The sequence below is a fragment of the Sarcophilus harrisii genome, chromosome 2 (assembly GCF_902635505.1).
Source record: "Sarcophilus harrisii chromosome 2, mSarHar1.11, whole genome shotgun sequence".
NCBI lineage: Eukaryota > Metazoa > Chordata > Mammalia > Dasyuromorphia > Dasyuridae > Sarcophilus > Sarcophilus harrisii.
In genome coordinates, this window is record NC_045427.1 from 526,070,879 (window position 1) to 526,085,768 (window position 14,890).

The 14,890-nt window shown below is 31.5% G+C and overlaps 1 protein-coding gene across 9 annotated transcripts in view; it reads left to right on the forward strand.

Annotated features, from left to right (window-relative positions):
• Window positions 1-14,211, forward strand: part of ICE2 (interactor of little elongation complex ELL subunit 2) — a 57,597-nt gene extending 43,386 nt beyond the window's left edge. For all 9 annotated transcript variants that reach the window (XM_012543008.3, XM_031955448.1, XM_031955449.1 and 6 more), the window contains 2 exons: window positions 2,638-2,896; window positions 12,907-14,211. In XM_012543008.3, the coding sequence (XP_012398462.1) occupies window positions 2,638-2,896; window positions 12,907-13,053 (406 nt within the window). In that variant the 3' untranslated portion in view covers window positions 13,054-14,211. The remainder of the gene's footprint in view (window positions 1-2,637; window positions 2,897-12,906) is intronic.
• The last annotated feature ends 679 nt before the right edge of the window (window positions 14,212-14,890 follow it).

A 14,890-nucleotide genomic window follows, 5' to 3' on the forward strand; every position in this document is an offset into this window, starting at 1 on the left:
CCCCAATATCTGAGGTCCTTTACAGTAAAAGACAAAAATTTACAAACAATAATAATTTACCCTGCAAAGTTGAACATAGTCATTCATTGGAAGTAAAAGATGAAGTTAAGACTTTGAAATATTCCTAATGAAATGGTTAGAGCTATATTGATACACAAACATGAGAGCAAAGAAAAATGTAGAAAGGTGAGATTGGAGCAATTTAAAGGACCAAATGCTAATGAATGTTAAAGAAAAGAGGTAAATATCCCTTCAGAACTCCACTGGGCATTCAGAAGGACAATCCCAAGGAGGCCTGGGATTTTTTTCCCCCTGTTTTGATCATTTTAAGATTAGTCAGGAAAGGGAGGGGGGAAAAAAGATATACTCACGATATACTAGAGAAAAACATCAATATTTCTCATCATTTTGCTATGTGAGAAACTTATGCAGCCTAGGAGTGTAGCATGGGGAGAATAGAAATCTCACAAACCTCATTCTTAAAACCAGATATATATATATATATATATATATATATAAGAATTTAATGGAGAAATACTTTAAGCTCAATTGGGAAATAGGTGGGAACAGGGAGAGATAAGAAAAAATTTAAAAGAAAGGGCAGATTTTAAGGGAGTAGACAAAAAAAAAAAACAACCTTCAACTTTGGAGAGTGAAATGATAAATGAGAAAATAAAAGGAAAAATAAAAATGTGTAAGAAACAGTAATAGGATCTGGTAAAAATGAAGAGAGAGGAGGAAAAGTGAAGTGGAAACAAATCATGTCAATTATAGATTACTAGTGGTGATCACATTCCCTCTGATTTGTTAAAGAATTGGGAGACAGAAATGATTAAGTCAGATAAATATATTAGAGGATCTAATGCATAGCAGTGTAAATTAAATGGAATGAATTTACCAATTAAATGGAAGGAGGCAACAGAATCAATTAGAAAGCACAATCCAGCAGCATATTGTTTATAAAAGAGAAAATTATCCTAAAAAGTACTATAGATAATGAAATAACACTAGTACTATATATACACACACACGCATGACATATGTGTTTATAAATATATGTGTACATATATAAATAATATAATTGCCTTCATATCTAAGTATTTAAAAACTTAATTGAATTTCAGAGAGAAATAGCAAAATAACAATAGTTTGGGGAACTCAGTATTGCTTTTTTATATCTAGACAAAAGCAGTAAATAGATAAATGAGAAAGAAGCTAAGGACATGAATATAATTTTAATAATGTTAGATATTTCTAGATTCCTGGAGGTTTTTAGTGGAAACATGCATATTTCTTAGCTACGTTCTAGAATACAAAATGATAAACACAGAAAAAGTAACTAAATCCTTTATTGACAGTCTAGTAAAATTCTTGATCAATAATGAGCATTGAAGAAAGAATTCATATTTAAATGGAGACTAAATAATCTTTAAGACTTTGTGAGTCAAAGAATAAATTGTAGGAATAATAATTTCATAAACAAAATTGCAGTGAGATAACATTTTAAAATTATCATTAAGCCAAAAGCATGATTTAGAAGAATGCTTAAATCAACAAAAGAAATAAATGACTTGAGTATGCAGCTTAAAAAAAAAACTTTTAAAAAAGCAAATTCAGCAAAAAAATAGAAATTATGAAAAAACAAAGAAGAAATTGACAAAATCCAGAGTCAGAAAACCAAAACAATTAATTGGTAAATAAATAAGTCTAAGAATTTTTTATTGGTGGACGGGGTGGGCAAGAGATCAGTCAAAGAAAGATAGCAGTTTGGTTGATATTAACCCCAACAATTAAAAGGAGAAAATAAAGAAAAGAGCATAAGTGAAACATTTATAAAATGTTTGAAAGAGAATAGAATGAAGTTCTAAGAGAGACATAGACAAGCAGGATATTTTTGAAACTAATGTTCTGAATTCTATTCTTTAAAAGTGATGTGTAAAAGAGATTGTTTCATATTTGACTCTTCTTTTCTGTTCTTTTTATATAGATATGTTTGTTAGCAATTATAAAATTAATTTTTAAAATGAGCTAAAAATGAAATTAAGAGTTAATGAAGAAAAAAATTGAAAGGAGAATAAAACAGGAGTTAGAAAACCTTAGCAAAGTGGACTCCTTAAGAAATAGAATAGTGCAACTTCGAGAAATTTTGTCATAAAATCAAAATGCTGAAGAATTAGAAGAAAATGTAAGCCATTTACTATAAAAAATAATTGATCTAAAAACAGATCAAAGAGACAGAATTTTAAAGATCATGAGATTCCTGAAAGCCATCCAAAGAAAAAACCTGGTTTCCATTCAGTTCACCCTGTATATATTAAGCTCTTGGTGTACAGAAAGACAGTCTTCCCTTCAGAAGCTCACAATAGAAAGGGGGAGACAAATATGTACAAATAGGCAATATATAGGATTAATAGGAGATTATTATTTCAAAGGAAAAAATAAGAATAGGTGATTTTCTTATTAAAATATTGTTAGATTTGGAAGCAGCATTTTATTAAGATTATTTAAAGTTGCATCAATGAAGATAAATAGTTCTTTTAAATTTGACTATTAAATGAATCAATTTTTAAAATGTGTTGGCTTTGATGTAATTATCATAAGTATTGAGTTGTAACAAATATTCATGTGTTAATTTAGTTTGCAGGAGGGCTCCTACTTGCTGAGTCATGCAGCAGAAGATTCTTCACTTTTGATCTACAAAAACTCTGATGAAAAATTTTCCAGAACAGCCTATAATTTGCATAAAGCTCATTGCACTTTACCCACTATACCATCCAGTCTTTCTGTTCCTTGGGTCCCCTTAGATCCCACAGTTCTGTTACCTTATCATATTCATCATGGAAGAATACCTTGTACTTTTCCACCTAAATCTCAAGGCTCTACAAAGCTGCAAAAGGTAAGATGTGTTTTGGAATCAGATGCTTCATTTGCTATTTTACATTAGGTCCCCTGAGATTCATATTTGAACTATTAATCCTGTAAGGATTTTGAAAATACAGGCCCATCACAAGATTATGGAATATCATGTGTTGTAATTAGTGACATCTGTATATAGGCATGCCAATTAGCCATCATTCTTTTTCTATAGAATTTTAAAATCAGCTTGTGAAAATTCTATTGATAGAGAGTCCTGTTGAATAATATTGAAAACAGTGTAAACAGTGTTAATTCACTTGAATTAATGGAATAAGATTAGTTACTGGGACTACTATCACGTTGAAACTATAGTTAAAAATATACAAAAAAGGTTAGTTTTGTTTTGTAAATTCATGTCACATTTTTTCACTTAATTATAACAGTTAAGTACTTAAAAGAAGAGACATCATTGCATGTTGAAAAGTGCATAATTTGGTTTTGAATTTCAGTTTTGTTGCTAGCTTGAGAGAGTTTCTTCTGGTCATTTTCCTCATTTGTAAAATTCAAGTGATTGGGCTAGATGATCTTTCCTTCCAACTCCAAAATGTGGATCTAATATTGCTTGATAATCCTTTGTATGAGGATCAAGCTGATAAATTCCTAATGAGATTTAGTTAAAGGAAAAGAATGTTTTCCCAGCAAATAGACTAAACGATTTTTGTAGTTCCTTCTAGCTCTGGATCTATATGCTGATAAGTGCTATATAGCTTCCATTATCAGAAAGCTAAAATTATGTGACATACTGTAAGTTCTTATTTTTCCTTAATTGCTAAAAATTAGAAGTAGATTTATTGTCTGGGTTTTGTAATCTGCACAATTTGGGTGTGTAAAGATGTATGTTCTTTTATGTTCTTGTCAGATTACTTGACCAAGAAATAACTAATTTATTATTAATTAGGTGAAAACCAGTAGGGAAAAAATGGAACTTGTAATACCTTACACTCAACTTAATGCTGTTCTATTTGTAGTTCTAGTTCTTTTTAAATTCTCATTTCTGTCTCAAATAAATGCTTATTCCTGTGCCATTCTGTGACAAAGTTTTTCTTAACAATAATAATGATTGAAGAGCTATTTTTGAGAGATTTATGGTCTTTGTAGGTGGATGTGATTTCCTTTTAATTTAGAAACTATGATTATAGTCTGTCAGACAAACATATAATTGTGTGTGGAGGGGTGGTTTATTTCTTTTTAGAGAAAATGAAGAGTTTAATACTAGGATTCCCAGCTACTTCATCAACTGAAAGGGAAAAGCATTGTATTTGGCTCCAAATGTTTTCTTAAAATGAAACTAGTCTTTCTGGGGGGAAAAAGAGATTGCCTTATAATGATAACATGAAATAACTCATTTTTACAATACTTAGAGTTACTCACTTTGGATCATTAAGAGTTGTTTCCTCTTGAACCCTGAAATTACCCTCTGATCATCCTTCTGGTCTTCTTTCTCGTTGCCTCATATTTCTGTTCTTCTTCCTCATTTTGACCATCAATTCTTCTCTTTTCCCTAGTAACTTCTTTTCTGAATTCTCTTCCCTCCTTTAACAATCTTGACCCTAAAATTTTACCATGGCAAAAGCACTCTTCTCCATCCTTGAATTGAATTCTTTGGTTTTCATTTCTCATCCCCTTCCAGTCCCTGACCCTAAATTATTCCCACCATCCATTTTCTCTGTAATTGCGTCCACGTTGCTAGGTACTGGTTTCAAAAAAAAAGAAAAGAAAAGAGGAAAGAAATCATGTTGCAGGATGTCCTTCACATTTCTGTTGTTTACTCTTAACTAAAATCTCCCTGAAAAGTCTCTAGAGTAGGGCAAAAATTCAGATCATTTAATTCAAGCTGTAATTGAAAAATGATCTCCTCTCTTATAAGCGGTTCCCCAGCTTTTAAGTATAAGCATGTTGTTCACAGAAGCATTCTTGTCCCAAAAATAGTCCATTTCCTCATTTGTGTATTTATAATTGTTAGAAAATTTTTCATTTTATCCAGCTGGAATCAGCTTCTCTGCAGTGTCTGCCCTTTGTTCTTAACTTCACTTGCCCTTTTATTAGTTGTCGTTCCATTGTTTTTCAATTATATCTGATTGTTCATGACTGTATTTTGATTTCTTAGCAAAGATACTGTAGTATTTTGCTATTTACTTCTTCAGTTCATTTGACAGATGAGAAAACTGAAGGAAATAAGGTTAATTATCTTGGAGAACTCCATCAGTAATCTGTAGTAAAACCAGACCATTTTGACAAAATTGTTGGCCACAATTGCTCAAACATAAAAACCTTAAGAATGTTTTTAATATAAGTCATCATAAAAAGAATTAATAATCTTTTATCTGTATGGAATGAAAAGCTTTCAGAAAAGAAGAAATCAAAACCATGGAGGAGCAGGATGGAAATGTGTATCGTTCCTGTTGTCCTGTATACTCTTGGGAATTTTACCCGAAAAACTTAGTTTTCCTATAGAGTTGAGTTTTTTAAAAAATGCTAATGCTTTTTAAAAAATTAACTATAGAGAAGCAGTTATTTTGTCAACCTATCAGTAATCCATAGAAATTAAATACAAAAGAATAGCAACAAATAGTACCTTGTCTTAAAACCACTTCTATCTCAACTCCATTAAAGATGGCAATTAGATTATAATAATAAAAGTAATAATGTATGTACAAAAATGGAATCAGATATAATAAGAACATTAGAGATTTTGATTCCCACATGGAAAGCTTTCTCCATTTATAGAATGCTACCAAATGCCAAGAGTAATGGCTATGAAATGTGGCATTTTGAACTTTGCTCTTTTCAACAATGAGATGATTAAAGGAGATCTATGATGGAAAGTGCACTGAATGGATCAAAACATATTTTCACCTTTGTTGTTTTTCGTTTGTTTGCTTGTGTTTTTTTTTCCTTTTTGATCTGATTTTTTTGCACACCATAACGAATATGAAATTATGTTTAGAAGAATTGTGCTTATCTAACCTATATCTGATTTCTTACTGTCTTGGGGAGGGGGACAGATAGAAGAGAGGGAAAAAAATTTTGGAATGCAAGGTTTTGCAAAGGTGGATGTTGAAAACTATGTATATATTTTGGATAAAAATAAAATACTATTTTAAAAAATAAAATTTGCCATCTTTCAAGTAAATATTTTAAGCTTATTATGCTTCTGCATAAGCTCTCTCCTAAATAGAACTGCTTATGGTTATGTGGTTGATAAGGTAGTCATATTAAAACATCTCATCAGTCACTTGATATTCATGAATAGTATCAAGTTGTATAGAACATTAAATAGCCTCTTCCTCTTGTGAAATTCTTTTTTTTAGTGATATTCAAATGTCATTTGTACTCAATAGTATAAAATTCTTAATGTTTGTCAAGGGAAAATAGAAAACTAGGTTTCAAGTTTGAATCCAGAGTTCAGATTGAACTAGTGAATGATTGAAATACTTAAAAATAAATTGGTCTTCTCCAGGCCCACATCAAATATATTTCTAAGAGAATAGTGTGTATGTCAAGAAACTGAGTGGCAATTTAAAATAAAAAACAAATGCAAAGCCATATTAAATATATATTATTATATTAATTATTGTGTTTATAATTAATATATAAAATCATAATTATATTAATTATATTGTTTATATGTGATTATATATTGTGGGTAATATATAATTATTATATTACTATAATATTAAATAATTATTATATTACTATAATATTAATCTATCATATAAATGTGTTAAAACATTTAATAGTTAACATCTTTGCAGCACCAAATTTAACATACACTTTTAGGTCTGTAAAATGGACAAAGAAAAAAGTTAAGAATTTTTCATTAACAACTGCATACAGTATACTCCCCAAATCTCATGTAATATTAACAAAACATAGGATCTCATCCCTTTAAAGAAGGTAGATATCAGTACATTGCTTATCAAAAAGGAGAAAGATTGATAAAAATGGTAAGAGCAAAGGGTATGTCAAAAGTGTACAGAAATGCTTAAAGAATAAGCACTTCCAATAATAATAAGGGTTGTTAACAAGTATACATTTTTATATCTAGCCAGTAAAAATAGGCTAAAATCGAAAAATGGAATAAAAAGGCCCTCTGTGCCATTCATTTTTATTTATTTGCCATTCGTTGTTGTTGTCATCAACAATATGTTGACAGAAAAGCATCTAAGAGATGACTGAGTCATATAGATTTATTTATGGAAATGGAAGGATTATGATATCAATTCAATTTCTAGTCATTGCTACTAGAAATTAGAAAAGGCATTTTTAAGGAGCCTTGACTTATTGTTCAATACACATTATGAAAGGAAATGGTAGAAACTATTATCATTACTGCAATAAAAAATCTTGATTAACTTACTAAATATAATAATTTCCTCAGAGTTGTCATATTGTTGTCTTGGTACTGAGTGGTCTGTATCAGTTCATATCAGTCATCATAGGTTTCTCTGAAATCATCCCATTCATCATTAATTACAGCATAGTAGCAATCCATTACATTTATATATCATATTTCTTTCAGCCATTGCCTAATTTATGGGCACTCTCAGGTACCCATACTTTTTTATCTTAAGAAGAGCTAAATATTTTTGTACATCTTTTGGGTGTTTTTTGTTTAACATTAATAATCTCTGGCAACTTCCCCTTACTCTTAATTCCTCATTTTCCTTTCCCTGCCTTTCCTCCTATTTTCCCTATTGAGTGAAATGTATTTTTTTTTTTTTTTTTTTTTACCAACGATGTAATACCAGATCTATTAACTTGGATGACTAGAAGGATGTTATTTTCCTAAATAAAAATAAGGAAGTTCAGAAGGGTAGGTTTTCAGGAAAGAAAGCAGTATAATGAACCAAGACAATTTTGAAGGACATATGATAAAAAATGCTATTCATCCCCAAAGAACACACCAATGGAGTCTGAATGCAGATTGAAGAGTACTCTTTCTTTATTTTGGGAGGCAGGAGGACTATTTTCCTCCAAGCATTGCTAACATGGAAATATGTTTTGCATGACTACATATATATAACCTATATTATATTGTTGCTTTCCCTGTGGGGGAGGAGAGAGGAAGAGAATTTAGAATTCATATTTTGAAAAATGAATATTAAAATTGTTTTTACCTGTAATTGAGGAGAAATAAAATATTAAAATTTTTAAGGAGAGAGAGAGGTTTTGAAGGAAAGAGAATGAATTCTTCTTTGGACATCCTGAATTTGTTATGACTAAAAGATATCCAATTTGAAAAATAATGAGTTGGTGATATGTGGCACAAGCAAAGTACTAGAACTGGAATTATTGATCTGGAAGTTACCTCTATAAAGGTGTTACTTGAATCCAGAATAATGATGATGAAGTCAATAGTGAGAGAATATGGAAAGAAAAAGGATGAAGATACAGAACAGAGCCGTGGGATATATCCAGTTAGATAGCATGACAGAAATGATTATCAAACAAAGGTGACTAAGAAGGGAGTGTTCATATAGACAGGAAGAAAACTAAGAAAGAATACTTAAAACATTGTATAAGTACACATTATTATTGTTATTGTTATCTGGAGAAAAAGATGGAATGGATTTGAATAGAGAATGTATGTGATATTAGCCTTGCTAAGGAAAAAAGCCATTTCATCATCTGAGGCTGAACTAAAGGAGAGATAATGAAAGGTTATGTTAAGGAGTTGTGTTATAAGGAAGAAGAGGGCGCTCTTGGCAAAAGATCTTCATTAGCTCAGTAAAGTATGAGGCAAGAAGCTAGGTGGTGCAGTGGATAGAACATCAGCCCTGAAGTCAGGAGGACCTGAGTTCAAATCTGGTCTCAGACACTTAACACTTCCTGGCTGTGTGACCTTGGGTAAATCACTTAACCTCAATTGCCTCAGCCAAAAAACAAACAAACAAAAAAACAAACCTGTTTAAAGGCTACAAGAGGAGATATGAAGAACTTCAAGATCAAAGAGGTTTGAACAGTTGCTGTAATGAATGGAATAGAGATTCACTGTGGAAGAAGCTAAAGGATTACCTTGATGCTATAAGGTCTTTGATGAGACTAGGTGGAGCTCACTAAGAAAAATAGTAGAGCAGATTTAATTCAGGAGGAGAGTTTGGTAATCCATTGATTACCAAATCTAAATTTCCAATCCATTAGGGCAAGAGATTGGGTTGCATATAACTAACTAAGAAATGAAATTGAGAAGAAAAGAACAAATGGTCCACAGGCAGTGGTGAGGGATAGGAAAGCTTTGAAGCATAGGATGGAGGTCATAGGAATAGTTTAAGAGGAATAAGACATGGGGAGAGATAAAATAAAAAGTAGCTATGATCAGATAAAGGGATTTCAGAGTTCTTTATCAAAGAAGTAGAACAGTTCTTGGAGGTAATGAGCAATTCAGGAGTGACCTTCTCTATGTGCATTTGAGGTGGAGTAAAGGAGTATATTGTTTAAATATATAGAATTTGGATAGTTTGAGAAAAGAGGGGAGAGGAATAGCATCATGAAGTAAGAGGAAAAACATCAAATACTTGCTGAAAACCTGAAAAAAAAATGCAAGCAAACAGTAACAGAAAAGAGTGGAAATGTTATGTTGTGGTCCATACTCATTTCCCAGTCTTCTTTCTCTGGGTGAAGCTAGTTCTGTTCATTACAGATCAATTGGAACTGATTTGGATCCTCTCACTGTTGAAGAGAGCCACTTCCATCAGAACTGATCATCATATAGTAATGTTGAAGTGTATAATGATCTAGTTCTGCTCATTTCACTTAGCATCAGTTCATGTATGTCTCTCCAAGTCTCTGTAGTCATCTTGCTGGTCATTTCTTATAGAACAATAATATTCTATAACATTTATATACCATAATTTACTCAGCCATTCTCCAATTGATGAGCATCCATTCAATTTCCAGTTTCTAGCCACTATGAAAAGGACTGCCACAAACATTTTTGCACATACGGGTCCCTTTCCCTCCTTTATGATCTCTTTGGGATATAAGCCCAGTAATAACACTGTTGGATGAAAGGGTATGCACAGTTTGATAACTTTTTGAGCATAATTCCAAATTGCTCTCCAGAATGATTGGATTCATTCACAACTCCACCAACAATGTATAGTGTCCCAGTTTTCCCGCATCCCCTCCAACATTCGTCATTATCTTTTCCTATCATCTTAGACAATCTGACAGATGTGTAGTGGTATCTCAGAGTTGTCTTAATTTGCATTTCTCTGATCAGTAGTTGATTTGGAGCACCTTTTCATGTGACTACAGATAGTTTCAATTTCTTTATCTGAAAGTTATTTATCAATTGGAGAATGGCTTGATTTCTTATAAATTAAAGTCAATTCTATATATTTTGGAGATGAGGCCTTTATCAGAACCTTTTGCTGTAAAAATCAAAAACATTTATTCTAAAGCAAATGAGGCAAAGGCCATATCTGACAATGTGTGCATCATTTTGTCTTTTGTTTTCCAAAGTATCTTTTTAATTTTGTTTCACACCATTCCCTTTCACACACTATGTTCCTTTCCAACTACACCATTCATTTTCTGATTTTTATCCTGTTCCCTCTTACCTTTGTGCATTTATATATTCTAGCAGTCTGGCCTGAAACAGATTCTTTCCATAGATCTAGTGAAATTTTTTTCTCCCTTCAAGTTTTAGCTAAGGTCTTTCCCACATTTTTCAAGAAACCTCTGATTTCCCCAAGTATGGAAAGTGATCCTTTTCCCTTAATTTCATATCTGGTACCATTTGATTACTTTCCAACTTGAATTATTGTTATTTTTGTATGTCTTATCTAACTCTTACCAAATTATAAATTTCAATTTATAGACACTGTCATTTTTTTTACCTTTTTTAATCAAATAAATGTACATATTATATAGTTTATTATAATTAGTTTGTATATTTTGTATCCATCTGCTAGATTTTATACTCCTTTGGGTAGCACTTTGCATACAGTAAGAGCTTAATAATTTTATTAAATTGAATTTTGTGTCCTATCCTCTTAGTAGATAGCAAGTTCTAAGAAAGAAGAGCTATGTCATTTTTTATCTTTATAAGTTTATTATATATTATTATGTATTAAACCTGTGTGTTTGTGCCTTAATCTTCTCTATAGCTATAAATTATATGAGGGCAAGGATAACTTCTGAGCTATATTTTTTGTCTCTCTAAGGATTTTTTACACAGTATTCTGTATATAGTATGACTTTAACATAAGATGAATGGATGATGAATGAATGACAAAATAGTACAATTAGTGTTTGAGTGCTTTAGCTACTAGTGTGATCTCTTATAAGGGCTACAGTCTTCTTCAACTCAATTCACAGTTTTGGATGCTGTCTAATCCATGACTCTAAAAGGTACTTTCATATGAGCTCTTGCCAACTCTCCTTTTTGTCTTGGCTTTCTCATTTTCATTTCTTCCCTTGGCTTCTTCCACTTCTATTCTCTAATATCTTGTTAGGACTGTTTTCCTAACAGGAACCTGGTCAGTAAGATATAATGGGTAGAGCTGTGAAGCTAGGAAATTTGGATTAGATTCCTGCTTTAGAAGCTGACCATTTTAGTGATCACTGGCAAATCCTTTAACTTCTCAGATCCTCCATTTTCACATCAGTAAAATGGGAATAACAGCATAAATTTGAGTGAGACAAAAGCACTTCACAAGGCTTACAGTATCCTACATATGCAAGTTTTTAATGATTCCACCTATAGTTCTCTTGGTTCAGATTCTGATCTTTAGCCAGCCACTGGATTTGGGGCTATTTTTTGAGACTAATAAGATTATAATTAGAAAAGTTATGTGCTTGTTAACTAAGTTTCAGGATTTCTGAAATCTTTCTCTTTTTTCTTGAATTCATTCTAGTAAGCACCTAGTAGTACTTTTTAAAAATGATATATTCCTCAAAAGCTGTCATTAATCTGATTAAATTTCTTTCTAAAAGTAGAATGGGCAAATTTTGACATTGAATAGAAGTTACAGAAATGGAAACAGTAGATAATTTAAAAATTTCTCTTTGGCTTTTGAGTAGGGATTTCTCTTCCCCCCCCCCCCTTTTTTTTTCTAATTCTTATTTTTTCTCTGTTGTTTTCCCTTTACTCCTTTAATTCTCTGTCTCCTATCTTTTCTTTCCATTCCTGTTTTCTTATTTTATTTTCCCAGATATTGATCTATTAATTTCCTCCCCTTCTCTTTCTCCTCATTCTGATTTTGGAGTAATAGAAACAGCACATGATTTGGAACCAAGAAGCCCTGAGTTTAAGTCCTGATCCTGTCATTTATTAGTTGATTCATTCTGTCAATCAACAAGCATTTTTTTTGTGTGTGTATTTCTTTATTTGTTAAATGAGGAGATTGGGCCTAATTATTTCTTAGGTCCTTTCTAGTCCTAAATTGATTGTTTTTCTTCCCAGTCTTGTTCCCCTTCTCTCCAGCTTCATTTTTGTAATGAAGTAAACGTTATTTTTAAATCCTCCTGTTTCTTAGATCCTCACATATTTGTTTGGAGATAAGAGACAAGAGTACTTCCAACCTCCTTTTCTTACCCCTCTCAAAAAAAATTCAAGGAATGTTGAGCTGTGTTGAAATAAAACATTGTATTCTCTTGCCAATTTACAGTAAAAGGAGATTGCCAGAATTAGATTGAAGTGGTAGTGGAAAACCAGAGTCAGATTTTCACAGATATAGCCTATAGAATGGATAACCCTCTTAGAAATTACAAGTTGCCTGTAAAAACTAATATTCAACAAACACTGCATTTGCAAAAAACCCATGGGAGAGGGGTTGCTACTTTGTTTATTCCAAACCAACAACACAATAAAATGGTATTATATTTCTACATCTGATTTTCAACTTAATTGTATTTGATTGAAACATTAAAAACTCCAACATTTTACAGAAAAGAAAAAAAAATTATTATGTTGCAGAACATGGATTGATTGTGAATGTTTTGAACTGCAGCATGTTTATTATATTTGTTCATCTCTTTCAGGTTGGTGGAACACGAGTGCCTGTTCCTGGGCACAGGAATCCAATAACTGCAGAAACAAAGAATAGTAGCCTGCCTGCTCAGCAATCTGAAAACGAAGGTGTGGTTCCAAAGAAAAGGAAGCAAAATAGCCATAAAAAGTCAATATAGTAGAAAATGGCAATTTAGAAAGGACAGACATAGCAAAATAAAGCTATTTCAGGGGGAAAGATATCGAAGAGATATTTATTCTGGCAGTTGGAAAAACTTCCAGAATTTTTCTGGAAAACATAATCTCTTCACATTGTACCTCAGATTCAGCAGGAATTCATGCCAAAAGGCATCTGATTTTTTTAAGTCACTAAATTTATTAAACCTAAGAGGACCTTTTCATTCTATAGATATTATTCAAAGTGCTTTGACAAAAATAAGCTTAATTGTGTCAATAAATAAATAAAATAAGATGGAATTTTGTTTTCATCACCTTTGCAGCTGGAAATGTTTTTCGTCTTTACCATCTTAAGATAATGAAGTAAATCAGAGAAAGTAATCAGGTTTTAGCAGGAGATCTTGCTAAAGAATTTGTAGTCCAAGGAAAACATTGGCTTTCCTCAATATTTAACATCACTTGCAATAGTCACATAAAGCAGAAGATCACCTGGATTTCCAGTCAAATCTGAGTGTGAATTCCAGCTGTCTTCCCTATTACTTTTATGACTGCTAGCAAATCACTTTGCTGTTCTCTTTTATAAAATGGTGGAACTGTATTTTTCTCTCAAGGTCCTTCAAAGTTCTAAAACCAATAAATTTAGGATTTAGGATTGTTATAAAGTATTTTGTTGTACATCTCTAAATTTTACCTACCCTTGGTAGGATAATCTTGCCTTTCTGAAAAATGTCTTTTACTATAACTTGTGTCAGACTGGTATGTGGAACTTGATGTACAATTTTGTTAGATCATTTTTGTTGTTATTGGGCATTTTTTTTTTTTTTTGGCAGAGTAGTTATTTCAAATAAACCTTTTTTGCCCCCATTTATATCAGTATTTGATCACCAGTAGTGTAAACACTTGGTAAAGTTTCAGTACTAAAGTCAGCATAGTACACCCTTCTTCAAAAGTTACATTTTCTGACAATGTAACCTTAAGTTTGAAAAGGGAATGAGACATTTTGGGTTTGACAGGTTGGATAGCTTTAAAAATTCAGTCATATTTTGGTCTTAATCCCCTCTGAGAAATGATATATGTTAGTGATTTCAAAGATATGTTCTGTTCATGTGTTACTTGTAAAGTTCAAAACTATTGCAAATGATTGCAATCAACAAAAAACCCCTCAAAACTATTGAGGGGTTTTTTGTTGATTGCAATCATTTGTTGTGATATTGATTATTGATTATTAGTTGCCACTTTTTAAAGATGTGAATTTGAAACAGTTCAACAAATGAGACCAAATTACACTTCATATAAAACACCTTCACATTTTTTTTTATTTCTGTTATCTAATGTATATTAAAGTCATCTTCCGGAGCACTTTTGTGTCATTTGTAAGATAAAAAGTTTTGTATTATAATATGTTCACATTGTATATTTTACAGCACATTAAAAAAATTCAATAATCTTAGCTTTCATATAAACTGGTTTATTTCAATTTACAAAGCATTTCTAACTAATCTTAAACAATCATTGATAAATTTGTTTGTTTGATGTATCATTTCCTCATCCTGTTAATAATGAAGCTATTGTTGAAATTTTTTTCAAGTCTTTTAAAGTCATTTTGTGGTCATACTCTAGAAACAGTTCATTTGTGAGTCACATATCAATTAATTAAGGATGGGCCAGGGAATCCCATGGAATTTGCCCTTTGAATCTAGATATACAGTGTTTTCTTAGTTATCTGAATATCCAAAAGATTGAGCTTTTCAGCTTTTTAAAGGATTTATTTATATGACTGCTTTCTAACATCATATTACCCATTTATCCGTAATAAAATTCTTGAGGCATGTATATTCT